At 34.5% G+C, this 24,175-nt stretch overlaps 8 protein-coding genes and 1 non-coding gene across 11 annotated transcripts; 5 read left to right on the forward strand and 4 right to left on the reverse strand.

Annotated features, from left to right (window-relative positions):
- Positions 1-27: 27 nt before the first annotated feature.
- LOC103865715 (caffeoylshikimate esterase) lies at positions 28-4,554 on the forward strand. The gene is made up of 8 exons (XM_009143556.3): positions 28-450; positions 541-573; positions 659-785; positions 1,002-1,148; positions 1,400-1,530; positions 1,806-1,943; positions 3,855-3,953; positions 4,131-4,554. The coding sequence occupies exons 3-8, from the start codon at positions 761-763 to the stop codon at positions 4,404-4,406; spliced, it is 816 nt and encodes a 271-aa protein (XP_009141804.2). The 5' UTR covers positions 28-450; positions 541-573; positions 659-760; the 3' UTR covers positions 4,407-4,554.
- LOC103865723 (60S ribosomal protein L23a-1) lies at positions 4,404-22,236 on the forward strand. 2 transcript variants are annotated; one of them, XM_033289711.1, is made up of 5 exons: positions 4,404-4,408; positions 13,040-13,051; positions 21,291-21,306; positions 21,536-21,899; positions 21,991-22,236. In XM_033289711.1, exons 3-5 carry the CDS (start codon positions 21,291-21,293, stop codon positions 22,073-22,075), a joined length of 465 nt encoding a protein of 154 aa, XP_033145602.1. In that variant the 5' UTR covers positions 4,404-4,408; positions 13,040-13,051; the 3' UTR covers positions 22,076-22,236. The 2 variants fall into 2 exon arrangements, with proteins under 2 accessions (XP_033145602.1, XP_009141813.2); XM_009143565.3 differs by lacking the exons at positions 4,404-4,408; positions 13,040-13,051 and adding an exon at positions 20,995-21,128 and having other exon boundaries at positions 21,262-21,306; positions 21,991-22,230.
- Positions 5,880-9,400, forward strand: LOC103865716 (caffeoylshikimate esterase). 2 transcript variants are annotated; one of them, XM_009143558.3, is made up of 8 exons: positions 5,880-6,779; positions 6,900-6,932; positions 7,040-7,166; positions 7,258-7,404; positions 7,663-7,793; positions 8,576-8,713; positions 8,797-8,895; positions 8,990-9,400. In XM_009143558.3, the coding sequence occupies exons 1-8, from the start codon at positions 6,777-6,779 to the stop codon at positions 9,263-9,265; spliced, it is 954 nt and encodes a 317-aa protein (XP_009141806.1). In that variant the 5' UTR covers positions 5,880-6,776; the 3' UTR covers positions 9,266-9,400. The 2 variants fall into 2 exon arrangements, with proteins under 2 accessions (XP_009141806.1, XP_009141805.1); XM_009143557.2 differs by lacking the exon at positions 5,880-6,779 and having other exon boundaries at positions 6,894-6,932.
- On the forward strand, positions 9,612-13,181 carry LOC103865718 (dirigent protein 9). The gene is made up of 2 exons (XM_033289712.1): positions 9,612-9,990; positions 10,693-13,181. Exons 1-2 carry the CDS (start codon positions 9,657-9,659, stop codon positions 11,286-11,288), a joined length of 930 nt encoding a protein of 309 aa, XP_033145603.1. The 5' UTR covers positions 9,612-9,656; the 3' UTR covers positions 11,289-13,181.
- LOC103865721 (phosphatidylinositol N-acetylglucosaminyltransferase subunit P) lies at positions 11,385-12,518 on the reverse strand. The gene is made up of 2 exons (XM_009143563.3): positions 12,084-12,518; positions 11,385-11,902 (listed from the first exon to the last, which is right to left on the reverse strand). The coding sequence occupies exons 1-2, from the start codon at positions 12,463-12,465 to the stop codon at positions 11,769-11,771; spliced, it is 516 nt and encodes a 171-aa protein (XP_009141811.2). The 5' UTR covers positions 12,466-12,518; the 3' UTR covers positions 11,385-11,768.
- On the reverse strand, positions 12,708-12,874 carry LOC117133833. Its single transcript, XR_004457876.1, has one exon. It is a non-coding gene; the product is annotated as a U12 minor spliceosomal RNA (small nuclear RNA).
- LOC103865720 lies at positions 13,261-14,895 on the forward strand. The gene is made up of 6 exons (XM_009143561.3): positions 13,261-13,404; positions 13,495-13,559; positions 13,647-13,778; positions 13,861-14,043; positions 14,110-14,399; positions 14,480-14,895. Exons 1-6 carry the CDS (start codon positions 13,366-13,368, stop codon positions 14,623-14,625), a joined length of 855 nt encoding a protein of 284 aa, XP_009141809.2. The 5' UTR covers positions 13,261-13,365; the 3' UTR covers positions 14,626-14,895.
- On the reverse strand, positions 17,240-18,625 carry LOC103865719 (phosphatidylinositol N-acetylglucosaminyltransferase subunit P). The gene is made up of 2 exons (XM_018658534.2): positions 17,990-18,625; positions 17,240-17,804 (listed from the first exon to the last, which is right to left on the reverse strand). Exons 1-2 carry the CDS (start codon positions 18,279-18,281, stop codon positions 17,665-17,667), a joined length of 432 nt encoding a protein of 143 aa, XP_018514050.1. The 5' UTR covers positions 18,282-18,625; the 3' UTR covers positions 17,240-17,664.
- LOC103865722 (metal tolerance protein 11) lies at positions 18,867-20,794 on the reverse strand. The gene is made up of 5 exons (XM_009143564.3): positions 20,481-20,794; positions 20,134-20,243; positions 19,740-20,066; positions 19,436-19,669; positions 18,867-19,378 (listed from the first exon to the last, which is right to left on the reverse strand). The coding sequence occupies exons 1-5, from the start codon at positions 20,644-20,646 to the stop codon at positions 19,031-19,033; spliced, it is 1,185 nt and encodes a 394-aa protein (XP_009141812.1). The 5' UTR covers positions 20,647-20,794; the 3' UTR covers positions 18,867-19,030.
- Positions 22,237-24,175: the final 1,939 nt, after the last annotated feature.

Consider the following 24,175-nt stretch of genomic DNA (forward strand, 5'->3'; position numbering starts at 1 on the left):
CATTATTCACTAACTCAGAGTATCTTAATCTAGACAAAGAGTTTTATTGTTTACGAAATATGATCATCAGCCTCTAGTTAAAACGATAGCCAAATTCACACACAATAATCAACTGAGGATTGAAGAAAATGCCTCATTAGAGAACAGTAATTACGACAAAAAAATTCAGGAGCTTTTCCTTATTTCTCTTTGCAATATGTTAACCAATAAAACGTTAGGGTGGTCTTCGAAAGTGTAAGGAATTATTTAATTTTTTACAAAAATTGGGGGTATTTTTGTATTATTTTGAACGTTGAAGGGGTGAGATATAAAACAAAAGGAAGGGACGTTGTTATAGTCAGACGAGGAAGCAGAGCTCTATATTTCTTCCATTTACCTTTTCTCAATTCTTGACTCCAAGAAAAAAAAGGAGAAAACAAGAGAATCAAATTCATCTTTTTTTACGTTATGGTCAGTTGATTTAACAATCTCTTGTTTCTTCTATCTGAAAGTGTCTTGTTCTTTCATCTCTAATTCTACTGATTTGGTTTTGGTGTGCAGGCGAGTGAGACAGACGACGTCAAGTACGAAGAGGTATCTGATGATTGATTGAGAACATATAGATAGATAAATCTGATGATTGATTGTTGATTATATATATATTATTACATATATGTAGAATTTCATAAGGAGCAGTCGAGGTTTGAAGTTGTTCACGTGCAAATGGCTACCAACAGACTAAGAGCCAAGGGCTATAGTTTTCTTTTGCCATGGATACGGCATGGAATGCAGCATCACCATGAACAGTTGAGATCAACCTTTTCCTTTTTGTATATGTAGATAACTAGATATGTTTTCATAAAAAAATAAAGCGTTTACCATCCACGAGAGACGACTAATATATACCATTCTCTAGTCTCTTGTCCAAAAACATTCCGAGTTAAGGTTCAAAAGTTCTTCGTTACAAAAAACCTTATATGGAAACTGTATTTATGTTTTCGAGATCAATATGATTGGATCAGGTACTGCGAGGAGGCTTGTGAAGGCTGGATTTGGGGTATATGGAATGGATTATGAAGGACATGGCAAATCCAATGGCCTTAGCGGTTATATCCCAAACTTTGACCACCTCGTTGATGATGTCTCAACTCACTATACAACTATTTGCGGTAACATTGACTTTCTGAAAATAAAAGCCAATTTATTGATTCATATTTTTGAGTGACAAAAAGGTTGTAATAAATAAAACTATATACGTGTATTCGATTTGAATTATTCTCCGTTGAACGTGCGATGATATAAGGAAGCAACTTATGATGAATAACTTGAAGGTTTTTTAAATTTATTTATTTGATATTATCAGATAAATTTAAGAACTAATTTGATATTTAAATTTCTTTGGATTGTAAAAATTAAATAGAGAGGGAAGAGAACAAAGGGAAGATGAGGTTTATGTTAGGAGAGTCAATGGGAGGAGCAGTGGTTTTGTTGCTAAGCAGGAAGAAACCTGAGTTTTGGGATGGAGCTCTCTTGGTCGCTCCAATGTGTAAGGTATTTCACTATTACTCATCTTTTTGTATCTTTTAGTTGCCTCTTATTATTGGTCGGCATTATGGACCAAATTTATATATATATATATATATTATTAGATACCTTTCCATTAAAGTATGTGAAATAATCATACATATTGATCCAAGTGACTAGATTCTTAAAAGTATAGTTTTTCTTTAATTGATTTTCATGGATGTAGTTGTAGATTGATGCAAGTTAAATGCATATAAATTAAATGAAATTGTATGAACGTGGTATATACATATTTTTCACAGATTGCAGAAGAAATGAAGCCAAGTCCTTTTTTTATTTCGATATTAACGAAGCTTATTTCGGTTATACCCAAATGGAAAATCATTCCTACTCAAGATATCATTGATATTTCATATAAAGAGCCAGAAATCAGAAAACAGGTATGTTTATATATACTAGATTTTTTAACCGCGCTACGCGCGGATAAGATATTATATGTATTTCTTAATTCTAAAAAAATAATGTATAATATTGTATTACATTAAACATTATTTTAAGAATATAAAATAAAACTACATAACATAAATATATTTTTTAAATTTTCTTTGTGGAAATCATTATGTTGTTTAATTGTTGTACTTGATTCACATATTTGCATAGTTATTTGTGATAGATGAATAACTATATTTTTATTATCAGTAAATAATATATATTTATTATATAATATAAGAAAAATAAATTTATTTACTTTTAAAACAAACTTGTCTCATGTTGGGGTCTCGATTATAGACATATCATATTCGAATGAGACATTTTTACAGTTATCAATCTTCTTAACAGTCAAGAAACAAATCTGAATATCAAAACAATATCTCATACGATCTGTTTGTGGAATAACTACTCTGAAAAATTGAATTTAGGCATCAAAAAGGACTGGAAATGATGTGCATATGTGTTATCTAAGTCAGCTTTACAAAATACTATTCATTGTTCATATATCATTTATGTCCATCCTATTTTTTTGTCCATCCTATCTTAAACATCTTGAAATACATGATGCTAATTAATAATAAACTTTTGGCTGGTAAAAAAAAAATTAAATTTGTCTAATTATCTCTTAAATATTTTATTAATATTGTCTAAGAAGCTTTCAATTGATATCATAGTTTAATTTTAATTAGTTTTTTTTGTTAATTTTAGAGTTTTTGTATTTAAGATTTTTTTTCCATATTAAGCTTATATTTCTTTCACATATTATATATATGTCATAAAAATTACCATCAAATCAGTTTTACTTATTTATTATTTTGTTTTTAATGAAAATACACTTTTTAAATAATTTAATTTAAAATAAAATTATATATTAATTTGTTTTATTCTAACAATTTGATTTATTTAATTAATTTGCTTTAGTGGATAACTTAAAAAGTTTTCATATGAATCGGGGAAAGTAAGCCTATGTTGTTATATAATATTTATTTGTGTATATGGAATCTATATATAATGCTAGTGTAATAAAGAAAGAACATTATTTTTTTGTAACTTCAAAAAGATACATTATTACAATTTATAATTAATCAAAATTGAATAAAAAGGTAATTAAATAAATCTAATTATTTTTTTTATCTTGTTTAGTTGGATTCTCATGAAAAGAAATCGATAGGTTAAACAAATGTTTCAAAATTTGTTGTGTTATTATTTTGTCTATAAATTACAAAATTTATTGAATTGATATATTTAATTATTGCACCCTTAAATAATATTTTATTAAGACATTAGAGAACTATGTTTTGAGTTGTTTTGTCAAAATTGTACAAAAATCTATGCTTTTTCATATTTGTCACGGAAATTTATATGTTAAACTTATTTTTACAAAATTCTTAACTTTGTCACGAAAACAAAAATCTATGTTTTTTCATATTTGTCAATGTTCTCACACTTTCAAAGAATATATTAGCTTAGTCACTTAAAGTTGAATCCATATTATTGTAAATGTACATAAGAGTTTGTGATTACATATTTAGTGATTCTTGTATATGTGTCCAAGAAAGTTTCAATGGCTTAGTGGTATCTGCCATATATTTATGTCATACTAACCCGGGTTCGATCCTTTCATTTGCATTGTTTTTTTTATTTTTTACGAAAAAATAAATGAGATGACGTGACAACTTCGGACTCTCTGATTGGACGATTTTTTGTGCCTACGTGGACACTCTAAGAGGAGCTTATATCTCCATTTTATTATAGTATAGATCATTGTAACCAAAGTAAATAGTATATAAAAGCTCTGTAAGAAAGGAAACTGATTAAAATGCTTGATTTGAATTTTTTTCAACATGGTATGATTTAAGGTTAGAGAAAATCCTTTATGTTACAAAGGAAGACCACGCTTGAAAACTGCGTATGAGCTCTTACGGATCAGCATCGACTTGGAGAAGAGACTTCAAGAGGTATTTATAAATTGTCCATATATTCAAGATTCTCTTAATGCATTGATACTGAGATTAGGCTCAAAGAGTAATATATTAGTGGTATAAATTGTAATAGAGTATAGTTTTTATAAAGAAAACTGGATAAGTATCAGTTTGGTTATAATTACTTACAACTAATGCATATAATGATTATAGGTTTTATTACCGTTTATGGTATTGCACGGAGATGATGATAAAGTAACAGATAAAGCAGTGAGCCAAGAACTATACAGGGTTGCGGTGAGTTCGGACAAGACCTTAAAGTTGTACTCTGGGATGTGGCACGGTTTGCTCAATGGCGAGACACAAGAGAACATTGAGATTGTCTTTGCTGACGTTATCGGATGGTTGGAAAAAAGAACTGAACATGGAAATGACAGGTTTGAGTCGGAGCTTAAACATAACAATGATGGTTTTCATTTGAAGGAATAGTCCTTTAACTTACTACAATAGTGTTTGACTTGACACATGAAATTGTTGTGGTGAAGTGGTGTTTTGCATTTTGATTTTTTTTTGTGCTGCTATTGTGTATATACATGCAATAAAAACTCTATAAATTAATAATGTTGAAATTGTAATATTTTATTGATTTTTTTAATTATAAAAAAAAATTATTTAAAAGTTCATAAATTTTTTTTTTGTTTCAAATAAGAAGAATATGAAAATGTGATATTTTGATTAAAATTTATATTAAAAAAAACTTTTTATTAATTTTTTGAGATTTTTGGTGTGTTAAAAATATGTATCCTAATATGTAAATGCATTTTATATACAACGATCTACAAATAACATTTAAATAATAACCAATAATTAGAAAAAAACTTTTCTGAAAATATATATTAATATAATGCTTATTATTATTATATAATTTATAGAAATTAATTATTAATTTATGATATTTTGGGATCATATATTTATATAAGATTTTTTTAAAAAAAATTTATACCGTTTCAGTTTGAAATATTTTTTTATTGTGTTTATGAACATATGAATAAAAATAAAAGAGAACTTTAGGTTCCATTAAAAATTGTTGGGCGTTTGTGAAAGAGGAAGATTATTGATCTCATAAAGCCCTTTCTCAAAAAAAAAAAAAGATTATTGATCATATCAACCAATGATTTAGCTCTGAATATCATGTTAATTATCAACATAATTCTGTTTCATAATAATTGAGGAAATATCCTAACATCTACTGAGGTGATTTAATTTGACATGATCATAGTCATTGGTAAACACGATCTGTATCGTCTAATAATATAAAATACATCATACTTCAAGTTGTAGAAAACTCTGTAATGATTTCTTTTTTATAAAGAATTCCATCGTTTGCTATCGGGGGCATATCTTTCTTGGTCCCCATTGTTAAGATTTAAAGTATTAACAGTAGACGTATTTAATAATAGTTCACCTTTAACGTAAGAGCTAAGTCAACTTATGCATTATAATCAAATTCAGAGGTTTTCGACCTTTTACAACTTCTGCCACTAAAACGACTACGCAATACATTATACATACGACATACAATAGGAAAAATTGTCAATCAAAAACACATAGTTGAAGAAGATTCTTGAAAATAACTTTGTTTAGTATAAGCTTAACATTTTACCAAAAAACACTTTGTTTAGTATAACTATAACATCACATGGATTTTTTAAACAGTGTGTATTTTATAGTAAACACATGGTCTACTAAAACGTAGGCACGTTTAATGGTTCGATCGAGAGTTCCTAAATGAAAAACCGACCACAATTTTGAGTTTTTTTTTTTTTTCAGTCGTCGCTTAAATCTCGATCAACACTTTCTACATACGACAGAGTAAAAACTAAAATAACCTCCATTCATCAAAGGCTGCTGCATATTTATTTATTGCAGTTATATGACATGTTGAAATGCTGTATCAAAAAGAAAAATATTCATTGGCGTAAAACTTTGCAATATTGAACATACAAATCTAAACTTCTCTCATTGTATTAAGTAGTAACAAACGGATTTTATATCTAAATTTAGAATCAAAGTTTTTAATTTAATGATACGTAAATAGTAGAAATAGTAGATCAGAGTTTTAGAAGTTTTGTATGCTTTAGTTTCCGGAACTAATCGCATGTGTTACTGTTGTAGATCTCCCATTTTTATGGTTAACTTGTTGATTATGATCATCTTCATCCGTTTAAAATTTTATTATTCAGAGATAACAAATAACATTATTCGTAATCGTAAAGATAAAAATAACGGTTAGAGTAACGACAGTGCATGTGTTAGTGTTAACATATTATAATGTCATGTAGATCGTATAAGTTTGATTTAGCCGACAAAAATCTCTAAAAATGTGTCGAAGTTGTACAACATAACTCTCTTTTCCTGGAACTCGAAACCACGCAAGATTCTTTACCCATATTTCATTAACTTTTCTTATCCACATTTACAGAAAATTGAGGCATGGGGTTACTGGATTATTTGAAGAAAAAGAAAACATTTATGAAATTTACAGAAAATTGAGGTATTAACTGTGCTATTTTGAAAGTTGAGGGGGCTGTTTACAAACGTTGCCACTCGGCAACGAAACTTTCAAAGAGTTTTTTTTTTCTTTTCAAGAAGCAAAAAAACGTGTTGGAGTACGAAGAGAGGAAAGGAGTCCGTTATTTCGTCACTATCAAACCAAAACGGCGTCGCATTACCGTACAGTCGTCTTCCTTTAAAACTGCTCAATATAAACAGACCTTACAAGTTACAACAATCTCTGTCTCCAACAAAACTGAAAGGATAAAAAGAGAGAGAGAGATTTCGATCAACCTCTTCTTGAAAATGGTCAGTGACGTTAAAGTTTAATATTCTATGGTCTATATCTCTTTCATACCACATCTGAAAATGCATTATAGTTTGCTGTTCTTGTAATGTAGTTCCGGTTTACCTTGTTTTTGTATGCAGGCAAGTGAAACAGAGAACATAAAGTACGAAGAGGTATGTGTTATGTTAGTTGTTACATACTAATAGATTTATGTATTATCTCTACATAGATAGAGGAATGTGGGGTTTAAATGACGATGTTTTTTTTTTTATAAATGCAGAGTTTCATTAAGAATACTCGAGGAATGAAGTTATTCACGTGCAAGTGGTTACCAGCAAATAAAGAGCCAAAGTCTTTGATCTTCATCTGCCATGGATATGCAATGGAATGCAGTATCACCATGAACAGTTGAGATTAGCCCACTTCATGATGTAAATGTTATCATTATATCATCGAGACTTTTTTATTTAATGTTAGTGATGAATATGATTGGACTAGGTACTGCGAAAAGGCTTGTGAATGCAGGATATGGGGTGTATGGGATGGACTATGAAGGACATGGTAAATCTGATGGGCTTAGTGCGTATGTCCCAAACTTCGACCATCTCGTTGATGATGTCTCTGCCCACTACACATCCATTTGCGGTAACTTAAAAGTGTAATATTGATTTTATGAACATTTATCTTTTGAAGTCACGGTCAAAGCCACTTTTTATATTTACCATTCACTAGTTATGGGGTAATGTAGGCAGAGAAAATCAAGTACCCAATAATTTTGATGGACAAAAAACGTTCTCGCGTTGATGTTTTTGGATGAAAGAATCTTAAACAAAACTTTTTTTGTCGTCCCACGTTATCAGAAAATGATTTTGATGTCTTTTTGTTTGTGGTTGAAATAATTAGAGAGAGAAGAGAACAAATGTAAGATGAGATATTTGTTAGGAGAATCAATGGGTGGGGCTGTGCTTTTGTTGTTACACAGAAAGAAGCCTGAGTTTTGGGATGGGGCCGTCTTGGTTGCTCCTATGTGTAAGGTAATATTTTTATTCATTCACTCATGCATCTATTCTTTAGGAAAAATATGGTCATATATATTTTCTATGTATTTAGTCAACTTAAATATATAGAAAGGAGAACAAATAAACATAAGCTCGCTTGGCACATATATATTATGCAAATAAATATATCATTTATGGGAATTGAAGTTATTCTGAAGACTTTATTTGCACTATTTTACGTTACATATATTCACATATAGTAGCCACTAGCCAGCCTGCTTTATGGAGTATTTTATAAGGTTTTTTTTTTGCTAAAAAGTATTTTACAAGGTTAATTGAACATATCTTTAAAACAATGTATTGTTATGATGTTGTGCAACTTTTTGCCCACCCAAAACCAAAAGATATGCAGATGGCAAAATCTTGATTGTTAGTTTTCGACGTGCCATGATGATGTGCATGATGCTGAATTATTAGGTTAACATTAATCTAATATTATTAAATATTAATCTAATATTATTAAGACAAGCGTGTGAAACTCAACCTCTTAAAGCAAGATTACAATAATGAGGGAGTGTTTTGTCCAATAGTTAGAGAGTTAAGTTGCTGAAGATATCATACATTAGCACATGCACACAAATCTTGAGTTGATATCCAATTTGTAATCGTTGCATCTAGCTATGCAGCATGTAGAATATTATAATGTTAGTTTACTGATTAAATTAGTTTTCGATGTGTCATGGTATGTAGCTATGTGCTTAAATGTTACAAACACAAAGAACCACCGCTAATGATCGCTTATTTTTGTTTTGTCACAGATCGCAGAAGAAATGAAACCAAACCCTGTGGTAATTTCTGTATTGTCCAAACTTAGTGGAGTCATTCCTACGTGGAAGATTATCCCTGGCCAGGATATCATTGAGACTGCTTTTAAGCAGCCAGAAGTCAGGAAACAGGTTTTTTCACCTTTATTTAGTGAAACCATATAGAAAGGTTATACGTAAAACGTATGTGTAATGACATTGTGAAATGATTAAAGGTCAGAGAAAACCCTTACTGCTACAAAGGTCGTCCACGCTTGAAGACTGCTAATGAGCTATTGAGGATTAGCACCGACCTCGAGAAGAGGCTTGATGAGGTATTATATACAATTTTCGTTGATGAAGAAAGTTAAGATGTTATAAGTAGGAAGACATGGTTTATGCTTATTTTGTTATGTAATTGTAATATAGGTTTCATTACCGTTCATGGTATTGCACGGTGAAGATGATAAAGTCACGGACAAAGCGGTTAGCGGACAACTCTATGAAGTTGCGTCGAGTTCGGACAAGACTTTTAAACTGTATCCTGGGATGTGGCATGGTTTACTCTATGGCGAGACACCAGAGAACATCGAGATTGTTTTTACTGACATCATTGGTTGGTTGGACAAGAGAGCTTCTGATGGAAACGGAGGGTTTGAGTCTGAGCTCAAACGTAAAGAAGATGGTTTCACTTTGAAAGAGTAGCTCTGATTCAAATGCTATTGTTGTTGATTATGACACTGTGACATGCCTTTGTAAGTGCAGTGACATTTATAAACTACATTATGCGTCCTTCCTCAGTCTCTAATTCTTTATATATAAACCTAATTAATTATGTTTCCCAATATACAAAAATAGATACTTTGCTCAAGTGGACTTGGAGGCAGAAAATATTACTTAATTCAAATACAAGAACAATGTTTTAGTTGTCACACAAGCTCAACTAAAGCATATCAACAGCAACAACAACTCCATTCTAATGACTCCAACGATCATATAAACCAAATTCTTCTATGCATCTTCATATAAATACATTAGTCCATCCATCACTAGACATCGATCATAAGCAACTTGGGTATCCAAACGTAAGACTAAAATGGTCAAAGCACTTCACATAACCATCATGCTCTTCCTCGTAGCCTCCAATCTCCTCGCATTTATCAATTCCGCTAGACTTCTCGACCAGAATCAACCTCAGCCTGAAGAAGTTGACGAAACGGGCGATATCCCACCACCAGCAACCACAACTACATCAGCATTCACGGTCCCGGCCGGTCCAGCAGGAGCTACTACAACGAATGAACATGAGCCATCACTAGAGTTTTTTATGCATGACGTGCTAGGAGGGTCACACCCATCAGCTCGTGTAGTGACCGGCATAGTAGCTCAAACCGAGGTGAACGGCATACCATTCTCAAAGGCCAGCAACAGCATCTTCCAGGGGCGGATGCACGTTCATTGGTACGGGGTCACGTGCCCCCTACTACCTTTCTAAATATTTTCCATCATACCTTAACAATATGCGCAACGTAGCTCAGTGGCTTGTAGTTTTCCCAGTATGTAATTGAGCAAGATTCGATTCTCCACATTATAACAAATTCTAGTTTATCCATTTTCTCTTATTTCTTCTTTTTACTTTTTATTCTCGTGTGAATCTCATCTCATTTAATATTATAACAAAATTTAAAGACAGCTTCTTTACTACATTTAATTTATTACTAATTTCACCTGTATTTTTTTTTCCTTACATCATTTGTTTGTCTTTCTAACTAATTATCTTCTTTTACATTTCATTTAAGCAATTTACCTTGCTCACATATATATAACATTTATTTTACATCATTAGTTAAAAATCACTTTATACTTTTCGATAAACTATTTAGACAATAAGACACCTAAATCAATTTTTGAAAAAAAATAAATATTAAAATCAAAATTTTAAAGTCCAAAATAGTTTAAGATTAGTTTTGTTTATAGTATACTGGTACCAAATTTAAATATAGTATAATACTTTAAACTTAATTTTGTTAGTTATTTTTATTGTATATTAATATATACTATAATTTTGATAAAAAATAATTAATTTATAAATATAGTGCCCCCGATTAAAAATATTTCTGGATCCGCCACTGGCATCTTCCCGGTAGACAACGGAGTCCCACTGGTCAACTCAAACAACATCAACAGTGTCATCAACCCAAACACAGCTCCACTTCTCACCGGACTTAGCGGCGCTCAAACCAGCACCGTGATCCAAAACACCAACGGAAATACCAACGATGCCCTCAGCTCCAACAGCCTCCCCTTCGTAACCGCAGGTAACCTCCCTCCGGGTGCTGCACTCCAGCATCTTATGTTCGGAACCATAACCGTCGTGGACGATGAGCTAACCGAAAGCCACGAGCTCGGCTCAGCTGTTATAGGGAAAGCTCAGGGATTTTACCTAGCCAGTTCCTTGGATGGGACTAGCCAGATTCTTTCTTTAACCGTGTTGTTAGACAGAGAGCATGACCATCATGACACTTTAGACGATGCCATTAGCTTCTTTGGGGTTCACAGGACCGCCTCTCACGCCTCTCAGATAGCGGTTATTGGCGGGACAGGGAAGTTTGAGCATGCTAAAGGGTATGCCATAGTGGAAACTCTGCATAACCAGAACAACCAGCATATCACTGATGGTCAAGACACCATCCTCCATTTCAGTGTATACCTCACCTACAAAGCTTGAAGAGACAATATATTGAGTGTTAAACAAGTTATGATTGCTTTTGTATATGTTCTTGCTCACTAGCTTCCTCTTGTGGCCTTTTTTCATTTGTTGTGATTATCTGATTAGAAAAGAAATTTATTTAAATGAGACTACAAGTCATAATAACCTGTTGAAACAATGTGACTAACTTGATAAAAGGCCAATCCTAGACCTCTGATAAAATGAATGTTTGTATGCATGCCAAATGCAACAACTACTCTCCTCTCACTATTCTCAATCAAAATGCAGAGGAGGAAGCATAGTCAGGGCCAGTCATGGAAATAAATAAGTGAAACATTGGCTTATCACCTCCAAAAATTCAAAAATTAATGTACATAAATATATATTTCCAAAATTGTAAAAAACTATAAAAAAATGTCCATAGCCCCCAAAATCTACTATCAGCATAGTGAAACCAAAACAATGAAAAGAATCACACTATACCCTACATCATGTAGGCTACATGAAATCACTTGAACTGAACATGACATCACTGAAACTTGTAATATCAATGTCAGAGATTGGATCTATAGGCCTCTCATCCCCTTCCTCCATCTGAGGATCAAACTCCCCAAGCTCTAGGCTGTACTCATCTGCCATTATAGCAAACAAACAGTTAGAGTGTCGCCAAAGATTATCATCATTGCAAGCCAAACTTTAAAAAAATCACACAACATGCACACATTGAACATTCATAGAGATATATCTTTATTTCCCAACAACTGACTATGAACTATGCAAGCCTCAATAGAGAGAGATGCTGCGGACACTCACCAAACAAGGTATTGAGAGAGGTTGGGTGTGGAGTGGTGGTGAAGTTGAGACCAATATAAAACGCCAAACCTAACAGCAAAGTCATCATCAGATACGTCGGCGTAGCCAATGCCCAATACCTGCTTGGGTAGTAACGGATCCGTATAGACTCCAACAGTTTATCTGGTACATATGCCCATATCAAGAAGATCACTGTGGCTACAACAGTGGATATGGACCCAACAAAACCATACACCTCAGAGTGTTTAGATCCATGCACTTGTGATGTTCTGAACGGAGATGACCTTATCATGTCTGAATCCTGAAAATCAGGCTTTTGCTTCTTTCTCTTGGAGAAGGTTAGAACTAGTCTTGGACTATTAACTAAATGAGCTTCCTCCATGTCTTAGTTTTAGAAGACAAAGGAAGCCACTGAAAAATCACTAGATAGACAACCAACACAATGATCAAATCTCTTAAAAATCTAACTTATTCACTCAAGCTCTGGTTACATCATATACTTCGGTTTTAATGATCTAATCAAATAAAAAATCAAATCTCTTAAAAATCTAACTTATTCACTCAAGCTCTGGTTACATCATATACTTCTGTTTTGAAAAAATTGGAGACTTTTAATTGGGGGACGGTGGAGGCCCGCACGAATCGAGTTCTGCAAAAGTAAGCAGCGTCAACGGTTCGGCCAGCCTATTTCCCTTCCATAAATTCTTGCGCCACTTTCTATGTTTTACTGTCAGCGCTGCGACCGGCTCTCACCGCTCGCTTTGTTTTCCTTACTCATTAGTTTAAGGCAAGTTTTAAAACCAGACCACCCTCAACACTTTATACTAGCTTCCACAAGACCCATCCGTCTCAATTTCCCGATGTGGGAGAAACAAAAATGGTTACTTTATTCCAAACCGATATTGATTCGGTTCGGTTTCATCTAGTTTAATACAAACCGATTAATTGAAATGAACCAGACCAGAACATTTTAATTGTAAGCCTTGTTGACTCAAAGTAGTAAGAATAGTAAAAAAAATTCTGATTTTAAAAATTATCATTTAAAAAAAAATAATAATAATTCTACACAGTTTTTTCTCATTCCTCTATTTTTTTTTTTTTTAAGTAATACAATAAAAAAATTCTCATTGAATTAGAGAATAAAAATAAATGATAAATATTTTTTCTTAACTTTTATTAGTGGCCCGTTTGAATCCATATCACAGTGGTATATAAAATAAAACCGACCTAATCTGAAAAATATATCGCAAAAGCGGCAGCCTAGGGTTAGATCAACTTCTCCATGGACACGTACACTAGCCAGATTAGATCCGTCATCAACGTAATCTTCTTCTTACTCGGATCTGTTTTCTCTATTATATGTTGTTCGTTGTTATTCGGAAACTAAGAAGAATATATGTTTGTATTTTAGGGGCCGATAATGTTCGAAAGTGAGGCTGCTCGGGAAGCCTTCCTCGAGAGGAACTCAAGGCCCCAGTAATTAAATTTAATGCTTTATTTATTTTGTTTGAAGATATTTGTATGTGTTGATAATTCCTTCTTTTGGTATCTGATGCGAATTAGGTTTAGGATGTCTGTTGAAGGATTCAATCCTTATCGACCTGAGGATGAAATCAGGAGAGAATTGGTTAATCACTTCGAATCATGTGGCGAAGTCTTTAGGGTTATTGTTCCCACTGACCCCATTGTCGACAGGTTTGTTTGTGTCTTTAATATTTTTGACATAATAATAATATTTGTTTTGCGAACTAAAAAAAACAATTGGTCTTTGTTACAGACGTGCTTTTGTTATTCTTTTTGGACATGACGCAGAAGAGAAAGCGTTGCAACTTAATGGAAGTGACATCGGAGATTGGAACGCCCTTGTTAAGTCTGCACCCATGGACCAAGAGGACGAATACCTGATGGCACAACGTTATAAAAAATCTCTCGTTGACGCCCTAGTCAACGACAAGAAATTGTAAGTTGATATTTTTATTTTTCCGCATCTGTTGTCTTGGTAATAACATGCAAAAAATTACTGCAGTAAATTTGGCATTGCGGTTTGGGGGTATGACACTTCCCTTCCTGAAGATGAAGTCGAGAGTGTTTTGAGACGACATTTCTCTTCTTGTGGAGGGATAACACATGTTTACATTTACGGCAAGCGTGCTAATATCTATTTTTCCGAAGAACATGAAGAAACTTCGGCTCTGGGTCTTCATAGAAGTGAAGTGAGTGGATTCAGAATAACTACTAGGCGCTTAGCCACAGCCAGAAGGAACCATTCCCTTGCCCCCGGTCAATCTAGTCGTCGTATTGGCTATACCCGCCCAGGTACATCAAATGTTTTCTTGATTCTTCATTTTTGACGGTTGAACTTCTCATGACTTCTGTATTTATTGTGTGTATTGTAGCTATTATGATTGAGTTTGCCCCCGAGATAGGGCGCAAGGTCAAGGCTTTTAAGAAGATAAAGAGGATCGTGAAGAAGGTCATGGCTTTGAGGAGGATGAAGGAGGCGGGGAAGGAGAAGGTCATGGCTTCGAGGAGGATTAAGTAGGCGACGACGAAGGAGAAGTTCATGCCTTCGAGTAGGATGAAGGAGGCGACGAAGGAGAGGGTCACGGCTTTTCTCTCTCCAATCATTCTCTCTCCAAAAGACTACGAAGCTCTTTGGTGTTTATGAATCCTTTGATAATACAATGTTATCACCTTTATTTTATCACTTGCGCCATCTTAATCTCAATGTATGATGAACCTTTTGTTTGTGTTTGCGTGTGTGTATGGTAAACATAAATCTATTATAAGTTATCTTAGTATTATTAGCCGATTTGCATTGGTAGAACAGAAGCATAATCTCCTCATTACTCGTTCGGGACTCGCGAATAAACATTTATTGTTTTGATAAAACCGTTGTATTATTTTTTTTCAACTGGATATGCTGCATTTATAAACCAAAACGTTAGCAACATCATTCACTAAGATTTCCACACCAGCTACACTTTGGAAAAACATTGCACCAAACATCCAACACCCAATCTTACAGAGGAAGAGAGACACGTTCATCCTCAAGCAACCTGACGGCCCAGACTGCTCTTTTCTCTCTAGCTGATGATTGTTGCACAAAACACCAGTCTGCATTAACATTATTACCATGTTAACTATAATATTTCAAAACTAAAATACATCATGTGTGATACTCTCATTTTGGTAGACATGAATTTGAATACTTGATCATAACTTCTTTTGGATGCTATTAAAAGAAAGCATAAGTAGTTCCAACTATCATACACGGTTTTAATTTGGTGGAAGCAAAGGTCCTAACCAATGACGACTCCACATCCTTGATATGTCAATTGGTAGCCATCTACAAATCATTTTGTTGAGAAAGTTTACATTATGTCTGTTTGAAAATGAAACGAAACAATAGAAGACACTGTGGAGGAATAATATACCCATTGCAGTTCAATTTCATCTTTCTTGCCCCTCTTGCTAGGAGTATCTACAGAATAAGGGAGATTCTCACAAATCTTTGTATCCCAACATAGAGGCTTTATATAAGGAAGAGATTTCATAAAAAAACTTCAGATATAAGTTTTATACCACCCAGATCCTTTCACATTTCTCCAATAACTTTACAATCGTTGGAGATTTTCACTATTCTCCAAGCGGATTGCTCTATTAACTAAAAATGTTAATGTTAAGAATATGATATTTTATTAATTTATATAGTTATTAATCTTTAAAAGTTTTTTTTCAAGATTTTGATTATTTTAGAATATATTTTAATAATATAAACAAAATAATTTATTTTATCGTATATACACAAATTAAAATTTTTAATTCAAATTTCATGTTATTTATTATATTATTTAGTGTATATAAAATATGTTTTATAAAATTATAAAGAGATTTTAACTGTGGAAACTTGTCGAACACCATAAAACAGGAGAGTTGCATATTTATTTTTAAACACTTTAGCAATTGCAACTTACCGTTGTAATTCTTTTTTTGGTAATCAACTTACACATTCGAATGTCACGTTGTACGACCAAGGAATAATTGTGTTTCTTTGTCTTCTATAACTATGTCAAGTTTACACCTAAGCAATGGATTATGGGTGGTGGCCGGAGGCAGCAGACACGGTTGATTATTAATCATATATACATACATAATGTTGGGGGAGTTCCAATATATATTGCATGTCTTGCGCATAGGTTACACGTGAAAGATGGCATGGTGCACTCAATTATGAATATTTTATTTTGTCCTTCTTTATTAACGTGTGACTCATAATTATCCTTGCGGGATGAGATCTGTGATCCGACATGGAGACCTAGTGCCGGTTGATAAATTTTCATATATATCAAAAAGTTGTGTGGAACTATCTGTAATAGAATATCATTTCTTCAAGAAATGACAATTATTCTAAATCGCATAATAAGATTATCTATCGCATGTAACGTTTATAAAAAAAGGAATGGTAGTTGTAAGTCCAAACCAAGTATTCCAAAGTACTGAGCCTCATCATCATTTACGGTGAGTTCTTCTCTTCTCTTTTCTCTATTCCCATCACACCCGATTTGTTATTTTTCTTAATTATGTCCTTTCATATTACACAAGATACATGAGGTATATTGCCTGAATAAATTGGTGTATGTTCTTCTATAAAATCCAGAACCTTCGGTTTTATAGAGGATTATTACTTGCTTCAGTCATAAACTTTTTTTAGTTCATCACAAAGTACTATCTGGGCCGGGCCTGCCTATATGCATTACTAGGCCTGGGCATTTTATCCGGATCCGAGGACCCGATCCGGAACCGATCCGAAAATACAGGTTCGGGTCCAGAACCGGAACCGAGAATTTTATCCTATTGGGTCTAAAGATGGAGGACCCGCGAGTAGCAGGTTCGGATCCAGAACCGACCCGGAACCCGATCGGATATTTTAAGAACCGAAAGTTAGTAGATTTTATTAGTCTTTATATGTGTTTCGGATCTACTGCAGGTTTTCAGATTGTATTTTCTTATGGTTATTGCTCGTTTTCAAAATTTCAAGTTTGGCGGTCGGGTAAAATTAAAGATTCATGGGTACAAGTAGATCCGAAACACATATTTTAGACCAAAAATATATAGAACTGACCCGAAAAAATCAGGAACCGATCTGAAAATGTGCCATCTACCCGAACATGGACCCGAAATACTTGGACCCGACCCGAAACATTAAAGAACCGAAAAAAATTTGGGTATTAATGGGTATGAGAAAATGGATCCAAACCGACCCGGATCCGACAAGACCCGACCCGGAACTGACCCTAATTTTTTAAAGTACCTATGTGGGTCCAAAACTCCAGGACCCGAAGGATCCGGACCCGGAAAGACCCGACCCGAACCCGACCCGAGGACCCGGATGCCCAGGCCTATGCATTACTCGCTAACCAAACTAAATTTACACCTATCCGAACCAAACCGAACCATCTGTTTAATTTAAATGTACTTTCCTCTTCCAATAACCAAACTACATACTTGAAACCCAAATTACCCGTATCGAACCGAACCTTTATTTACTAAGCTTGTTTGTTTGGTCTGATGAAATGAACTATGTTTGTAGGTTACCATCTCGACTACGTGTTTGATTGGACAAACTTGTAATATCAATGTCAGAGGTTGGATCTATAGGCCTCTCATCCTCTTCCTCCATCTGAGGATCAAACTCCCCAAGTTCTCGGCTGTACTCATCTGCCATTATAGCAAACAAACAGTTAGAGTGTCGCCAAAGATTATCATCATTGCAAGCCAAACTTTAAAAAAATCACACAACATGCACACATTGAACATTCATAGAGATATATCTTCATTTCCCAACAACGGACTATGAACTATGCAAGCCTCAAGAGAGAGAGAGAGATGCTGCGGACACTCACCAAACAAGGTATTGAGAGAGGTTGGGTGTGGAGTGGTGGTGAAGTTGAGACCAATATAAAACGCCAAACCTAACAGCAAAGTCATCATCAGATACGTCGGCGTAGCCAATGCCCAATACCTGCTTGGGTAGTAACGGATCCGTATAGACTCCAACAGTTTATCTGGAACATATGCCCATATCAAGAAGATCACTGTCACAACAACAGTGGATATACACCCTACAAAACCATACACCTCAGAGGGCTTAGCTCCATGCACTTGTGATGTTCTGAACGGAGATGACCTTATCATGTCTGAATCCTGAAAATCAGGCTTTTGCTTCTTTCTCTTGGAGAAGGTTAGAACTAGTCTTGGACTATTAACTTAATGAGCTTCCTCCATGTCTTAGTTTTAGAAGACAAAGGAAGCCACTGAATAACCACAAGATAGACAACCACCACAATGATCAAATCAAATAAAAAATGAACCTAATTTCGAATTAATGGTTGATCTTCTACCAACAAGAAAATAGGCAATCAGTTGAAGACTCAGCTACAAATCGTATAAGTTCATGGAAAAAGTCAGAGCAATCAAAATTGACAACCAATATTACCGTTGTAATTCTATCCAAACCGGTTAATTGAACTGAACCTGACCAGACCAGACTTGATTTTCCAATTATATTTTACTTGTGTTCACTATGTTTCAGAAAGATAAAAAGTTTTTTTTTTTAATATTGTTTTGTTTTTTTATAAATAATTTTATTAATTAAAAATGATAAAAAAAAATATTTTTATTTATTGGATTTCTATTAGCTTAAAACTGTAGAAAATAGTTATTTACAAAATGCTTTATTTATAAAAAGTAGTTTTTTTTACCATAAACCAAACAATATCATTTTAACTGAAATGAATTTTTTTATTTAGACTTAGAATTATAGTTTTACTAGTAGAACAACAAAACTAGATAGTTACAAAGGTACACTTGTCTACTAAACAATACGATTGAAGATTCTTAAATCTGTAAGAATTTTGTAGACGTAGAGACACCTTCACCGCAAGCTAACAGTGGGAACTAGCGTGCTCCGGTTTGTGAGTGTACTCATAATCAAGATGCACAAAAGCCCTTTCAATCTCCTGCAACTGCTCCAGCTTCTCTTGCAGCGCTTCTCCAATATCATGAGCCACTTGCAGAGGCATATCAGCTGGAAGAACAATATCAACCTCCACAAAGTAATGAGACCCAAACGTGTACGCCCTCACCGTGTCAATATGCCTGATCTCTCTATGGTGGTTCCAACACAGGTAAGTCAGCTTCTGAAGATACTCCGGCGTTGCTGATTTCCCGACGAGTGAGTTCACGTTCTCCAGAACCGTCATTGACCATGTCCGTATTGTGTACAATGCAAGCTACAAAAGAACATTTTTAGGAACAAGTAGAAAGAGAATCTTTTGGTTTTAACTTACAATGATGGCTCCAACTGGATCCATCCAGTTATCGAAGTAATTGGCGAGGATCACTGCAATGAGTCCGATGATGTTTGTGATGACGTCGAAGAAGTGGTCTTGAGCATAGGCTTTAACAATCTCGTTGCTGAACGATCTGCAGTAAAGAACGAGAAGGAGTTTGACTAATGTGACGGAGAGCATGATCCCAACCACCCAGCTCTCTTGCTCTTTTGTCAAGCTGAACTCCTTTTGCTGTAATAAAAAACAAGTGAAGTTAATGTCTGAATAATCTAGACCAGAACTACAAGTTTCAGAAACTTACACTGGACACCATCGTCCGAAGAGACTCCAAGATGATCTGCAACCCAAGCGTGGCCATCACCGAGGCAAAGACTAGGATTCCCAGCGGCTGCATCCGTTTCTTCCCGATGGGGTACTGATAAGGGTTCGGGGTCTGCATCGAAAAGGCGGTGAACCAGAGGATGAATCCAGAAAGGAGATCGAGAAGAGAGTCCAACGTGGAAGCAACGATTGCTAGAGAGCCGCTTGTGACGGAAGCGTAGACTTTAGCAGCAAAAAGAACCATGTTCGCGATGTTTGATATTCTGATGGCTAACGTCTCGCTTTTAGCTAGATTGTCTTGCTCTTCCTGTGTTTTGTGTGCAGAGATAAGTATCAACCGACGAAGAAGAGACGAGTCAGGGATCATATCTAACCTTTGACATTCCAGGGACAAAGCCACGTTCCGCAAGCTCGTCCATTTCGGTGAAGCCTTCGAGCATCTCTACTTGCTGCTGGTAGTAATCTGCTACATTGTCTTCTGGACCTGCAATAACCACCAAGTCACATAGCCTTATAAATCATGATTATGACAAAATTAATTAGAAATGTCCACAAGAAGGATTAAACTTGATTCAGACTTATCAACTAAAATAATTATTGATAATATGTTTTGAAGAATCAACAAAGCTAAAAATAGCAAAAAAAAGTCAAATCATTCCCAAACACAAAGTCTTGTCCTAATCAGACCAAAAAGAAAATGTCGAGAGGAGAAGATATTTACCCAAGCAGCCAAGACAGTTATGGAGTTTGCTCGGAGATTTCTTCTTCTTGTGCTCCGGGGAAACCTGAAAATCGTCGAAGTTCAGCTGCCATGAGCGGTCGCCGTCACCGTTAAACACGAGCAGCGAGATCTCTTCGTCGCCGTCTCGAGTAGCTGGCCTAGTCATTAGATAGAGATTCGTACGGCTGCTGATGCTGGCATTAACGGTGGAGGTATGGAGAAACTTGAAGAGACGGCGAGGGTAGTTTCGTAATTTAAGGTAAATGGATCCGAAGAGGCGTATAGATACACTAAACTACGACTGGTGTGGTAGATGTAACAGTAGCCACAGAGATACTTGAGTCGTGTCTTTATCAAATGTCTTACGTGGCGTGTTCTCAGTGGGTTTGTTATCTCGCACGTGATTGGCGGCGGCTTCCTAGACACGTGTGTAAGTGAAACTCCAATTGTACACACGTGACGTGGTCAAGAAACGGCGTCGTTTTCTAAAGCGGGTAAAATTACAATTTGGGCCTACTAAAATATTAAGGCCCAAGTAATCTAGGGTTTTTGGCTTCTCTTTTATCATTCTCGTTGCTTCCGCAATAAAAGTGCCTGCGGCTACATTTTTAGTTTAGTGTTTCAACTTCTTAGTTAGCATCTCTCCAGGTTTGTGCGTCTTCCTTCATCTTCTTCACTGCTTCGTTAGCGTTAAGCTCGTTGTATAGATATTCGATTCTCGTTTTGTACGCTGTGTTACATTTCATTTGAACTTATTGGATTGTCTTGGGTTCTATTACAGGTTTTGAGTGGGAAGAATCATCTTGAGCTATGTCTCCAGCTAAAGGTAAAATATTTTTGCATTTTATTACCAGATTCCACGTGGGTCTTTGTTGAATCTTTGCTAGAGTTTCAGGATGTCAACCTTTTACTTAGGCTTGAGTGTTACGGAAACGCTAATGACTTACCTTTGATTCATGTTTTGTTATAACGGTTAGTTAGGTGTAATAAGAGTAATCAGCTGAGATAGTGTTCGAATTGTTGTTAAAGCTCTCTTGTGGTGGTGTCTTATGCAGTTGATACCACGAAGAAGGCTGACCCTAAGGCCAAGGCCTTGAAGGCTGCGAAGGCAGTTAAGTCTGGCCAAGCCTTCAAGAAGAAGGACAAGAGGATTAGGACTAAGGTCACCTTCCACAGGCCAAAGACTTTGACCAAGGCGAGAGATCCCAAGTACCCAAGAATCAGTGCTACTCCAAGGAACAAATTGGACCATTACGGTATCCTTAAGTATCCATTGACCACTGAGTCGGCGATGAAGAAGATTGAAGACAACAACACTCTTGTCTTCATTGTTGACATTCGTGCCGACAAGAAGAAGATCAAGGATGCCGTTAAAAAGATGTATGACATTCAGACCAAGAAGGTCAACACCCTCATCAGGTAAGGTCAAAAGAGGATAGTTTGTATTTCGTGGCTTGCAAGTTTGATTGCTGTTTATTTGACACAATTGTGTTTTTGGGTTTTCTTGCAGGCCTGATGGAACTAAGAAGGCTTACGTTAGGCTTACACCAGACTATGATGCTTTAGATGTTGCTAACAAGATTGGCATCATCTAAGTTTATCTTACCTCTCCTATTACAAAAAGTACTTGTGGTTTTGTCTCAAGTAGTCAAAATGTTGTTTTACACTACATTCGTGTTGCAGTTGATTGCTGAATTCAAGCTCTATGTTTTTTGGCTTCTTAACAGTTTATCATATACCACTTTATAAACCTCTATAATACAAATTATACAAATGCAATTCCAGGAATTGACTTGTCTGTCACCACATCCACATGTAAATGAGTGGAGAAAACTGAGAAATTACAAAATTGAAATTGATCATCAAAAACCTTGTCAGGTGTAGCCATTATGGCAGTCTCTTCACTCTAAATCTGCTATTTTGTATTACGTTACTATTACCACTAATCTCCAAACAAGGTTACTAACATTGCTCTGATTATCTCTATCATTCTTGGCTACTGATACACATTTTTTCACCAGACAGATATTCTATGTCCAAATTTATCACTCAAAGCTTCTAGTATCTTTCCAACCGGCAACAACCTTAACTACTTGGAGAATAGCAAGAAGCCAAACTCTTCTGGGCATTTTCTTATGATTTTGCATTTATCTCTTAATTGATGGATAATACTAATAGGCTGCTTTATATTTATTAACACTTGAAGTAGCTAACCAAAGCAATTGGAAGAAAAGGAAAAGCTCTTGTGTGAGTAGGAACCTTACTTGCAACTTCAGCTCCAGAAACTTTGCTTCTTGCTGAAGGTAATGTGACCAAAACATGACTTCGTTGATCACGCTCATGTTGTTGTTAGACACACTAGAGATTTTATCCGGGCTACGCCCGGATCTATATAAAAAGCATTATATTATATATATTTACATTATAATATATTACATATATGTTATAAAAAATATAAATAATAAATTAAATTAAAATGAGTAAATTCACAATTTATTGTTTTCTACTAAGTGGAATAGTGAACAATGTAAAATGAATAAATAATTTATTAAACCTAAGCTATTCTCAAAAATATTTTTCGTACATATTTATTTTTTATGAAAATATACCATTTATCTCAACATCGCGTATTGTTCTCGTTATATGTGTTATTATATCATGTGTATGTTTTTATTTATCTCTTATTTAATCTTTTATAATCTATTTTTACGATTATAATCTATTTTTTACAATTATAATTAGTAAAGCTAATTTAATTACCTATTTCTTTAATTAAAAAAACTTTTAAAAATGTTTTATGTGTTAAATACACTGAAAATTCTATGAAGATATTATTATTTATTTTATTATTTGTTTTTTATAAACAAAAAGACAAATCTTACAGTCCAGCTATAGTTAAAATATTGACTCGGCGTAAAAAGATAATCTAAATATTCTGAATAGATATTCACATTTTATTTAACTTTTATTATTAAATATTAGTTGGTTTTACAATTAGTATTTAAAAAAACAAAATCAGGTTATTACACTGTTATAAAAATAAAATTTTATATACCAATTGGGGGAATTTTGCATATACTTCCAATAACATTATCTTCATACTATTTTTTTGTTTACAGTAAAAACAAACCAAAGCTTAAGTCGATTTCTTCATTCGAGTAACCTAACTTTCTGGGGGAATAATATCCTTTAGTGAGTCTTGGATCGATTGGGATCCTATGTGGCTCTATATCCTTATGATGTCCCTCGAACATGCACGCTCTCCAACATTACGTACCTTTCTGAGTTTTCAATTCGACTTGATCCTTTGAGATTATATTTTCCCCTTTCTTTAGTTTTAGTGATCTTTCAAGGAAACATTTGTGTACTTTTATCCCCACCTTGTTGAAAAACGCATATTAGTAGGTATGTTTTCACGTACTATCAAACGGAGGAAGTTTGCAAGTTATCAAGGTAACTATTGCCAGACATGGCCTAAACATATTTTCTTCACTAATTGTCCTTTCATATCTCTTTTCATTTAGTGATAGATAGATTGCTAAATAATCAGTAGGTCCATATTACAATCTTTTTTTTTTGAACACAACTCCATATTACAATCTAAATTTGATATTCTGTGTCAGATGTCTAAATCCCAATGTTTATTTCCTAATCTTGGGCAGGTCTGGCAATCATATCGGACTGAACGGGAAGCC

This window comes from Brassica rapa, chromosome A04 (assembly GCF_000309985.2).
Source record: "Brassica rapa cultivar Chiifu-401-42 chromosome A04, CAAS_Brap_v3.01, whole genome shotgun sequence".
NCBI classification, from domain to species: domain Eukaryota; kingdom Viridiplantae; phylum Streptophyta; class Magnoliopsida; order Brassicales; family Brassicaceae; genus Brassica; species Brassica rapa.

Bases quoted from the DNA above. Each gene is read 5' to 3' on its own strand.
- LOC103865716 (XM_009143557.2), top strand. From the start codon at position 6,894: ATGCAGGCAAGTGAAACAGAGAACATAAAGTACGAAGAG. The intron at 7,405-7,662 runs GTAACTTAAAAG...TGAAATAATTAG, and splicing joins CCACTACACATCCATTTGCG to AGAGAGAAGAGAACAAATGT. The intron at 7,794-8,575 runs GTAATATTTTTA...GTTTTGTCACAG, and splicing joins TGGTTGCTCCTATGTGTAAG to ATCGCAGAAGAAATGAAACC.
- LOC103865715 (XM_009143556.3), top strand. From the start codon at position 761: ATGGAATGCAGCATCACCATGAACA. The intron at 1,149-1,399 runs GTAACATTGACT...AAAATTAAATAG, and splicing joins TCACTATACAACTATTTGCG to AGAGGGAAGAGAACAAAGGG. The intron at 3,954-4,130 runs GTATTTATAAAT...TAATGATTATAG, and splicing joins TGGAGAAGAGACTTCAAGAG to GTTTTATTACCGTTTATGGT.
- LOC103865720 (XM_009143561.3), top strand. From the start codon at position 13,366: ATGGACACGTACACTAGCCAGATTAGATCCGTCATCAAC. The intron at 13,405-13,494 runs GTAATCTTCTTC...TTTGTATTTTAG, and splicing joins AGATTAGATCCGTCATCAAC to GGGCCGATAATGTTCGAAAG. The intron at 13,560-13,646 runs GTAATTAAATTT...GATGCGAATTAG, and splicing joins GAGAGGAACTCAAGGCCCCA to GTTTAGGATGTCTGTTGAAG.
- LOC103865721 (XM_009143563.3), bottom strand. From the start codon at position 12,465: ATGGAGGAAGCTCATTTAGTTAATAGTCCAAGACTAGTTCTAACCTTC. The intron at 11,903-12,083 runs GTGAGTGTCCGC...CTATAATGGCAG, and splicing joins CTCTCTCAATACCTTGTTTG to ATGAGTACAGCCTAGAGCTT.
- LOC103865718 (XM_033289712.1), top strand. From the start codon at position 9,657: ATGGTCAAAGCACTTCACATAACCATCATGCTCTTCCTCGTAGCCTCC. The intron at 9,991-10,692 runs GCATCTTCCAGG...GATCCGCCACTG, and splicing joins ATTCTCAAAGGCCAGCAACA to GCATCTTCCCGGTAGACAAC.
- LOC103865723 (XM_033289711.1), top strand. The intron at 21,900-21,990 runs GTAAGGTCAAAA...GTTTTCTTGCAG, and splicing joins AAGGTCAACACCCTCATCAG to GCCTGATGGAACTAAGAAGG.
- LOC103865719 (XM_018658534.2), bottom strand. From the start codon at position 18,281: ATGATAAGGTCATCTCCGTTCAGAACATCACAAGTGCATGGAGCTAAG. The intron at 17,805-17,989 runs GTGAGTGTCCGC...CTATAATGGCAG, and splicing joins CTCTCTCAATACCTTGTTTG to ATGAGTACAGCCGAGAACTT.
- LOC103865722 (XM_009143564.3), bottom strand. From the start codon at position 20,646: ATGACTAGGCCAGCTACTCGAGACGGCGACGAAGAGATCTCGCTGCTC. The intron at 20,244-20,480 runs GTAAATATCTTC...TGGTTATTGCAG, and splicing joins TAACTGTCTTGGCTGCTTGG to GTCCAGAAGACAATGTAGCA. The intron at 20,067-20,133 runs GTTAGATATGAT...CACAAAACACAG, and splicing joins TTGTCCCTGGAATGTCAAAG to GAAGAGCAAGACAATCTAGC.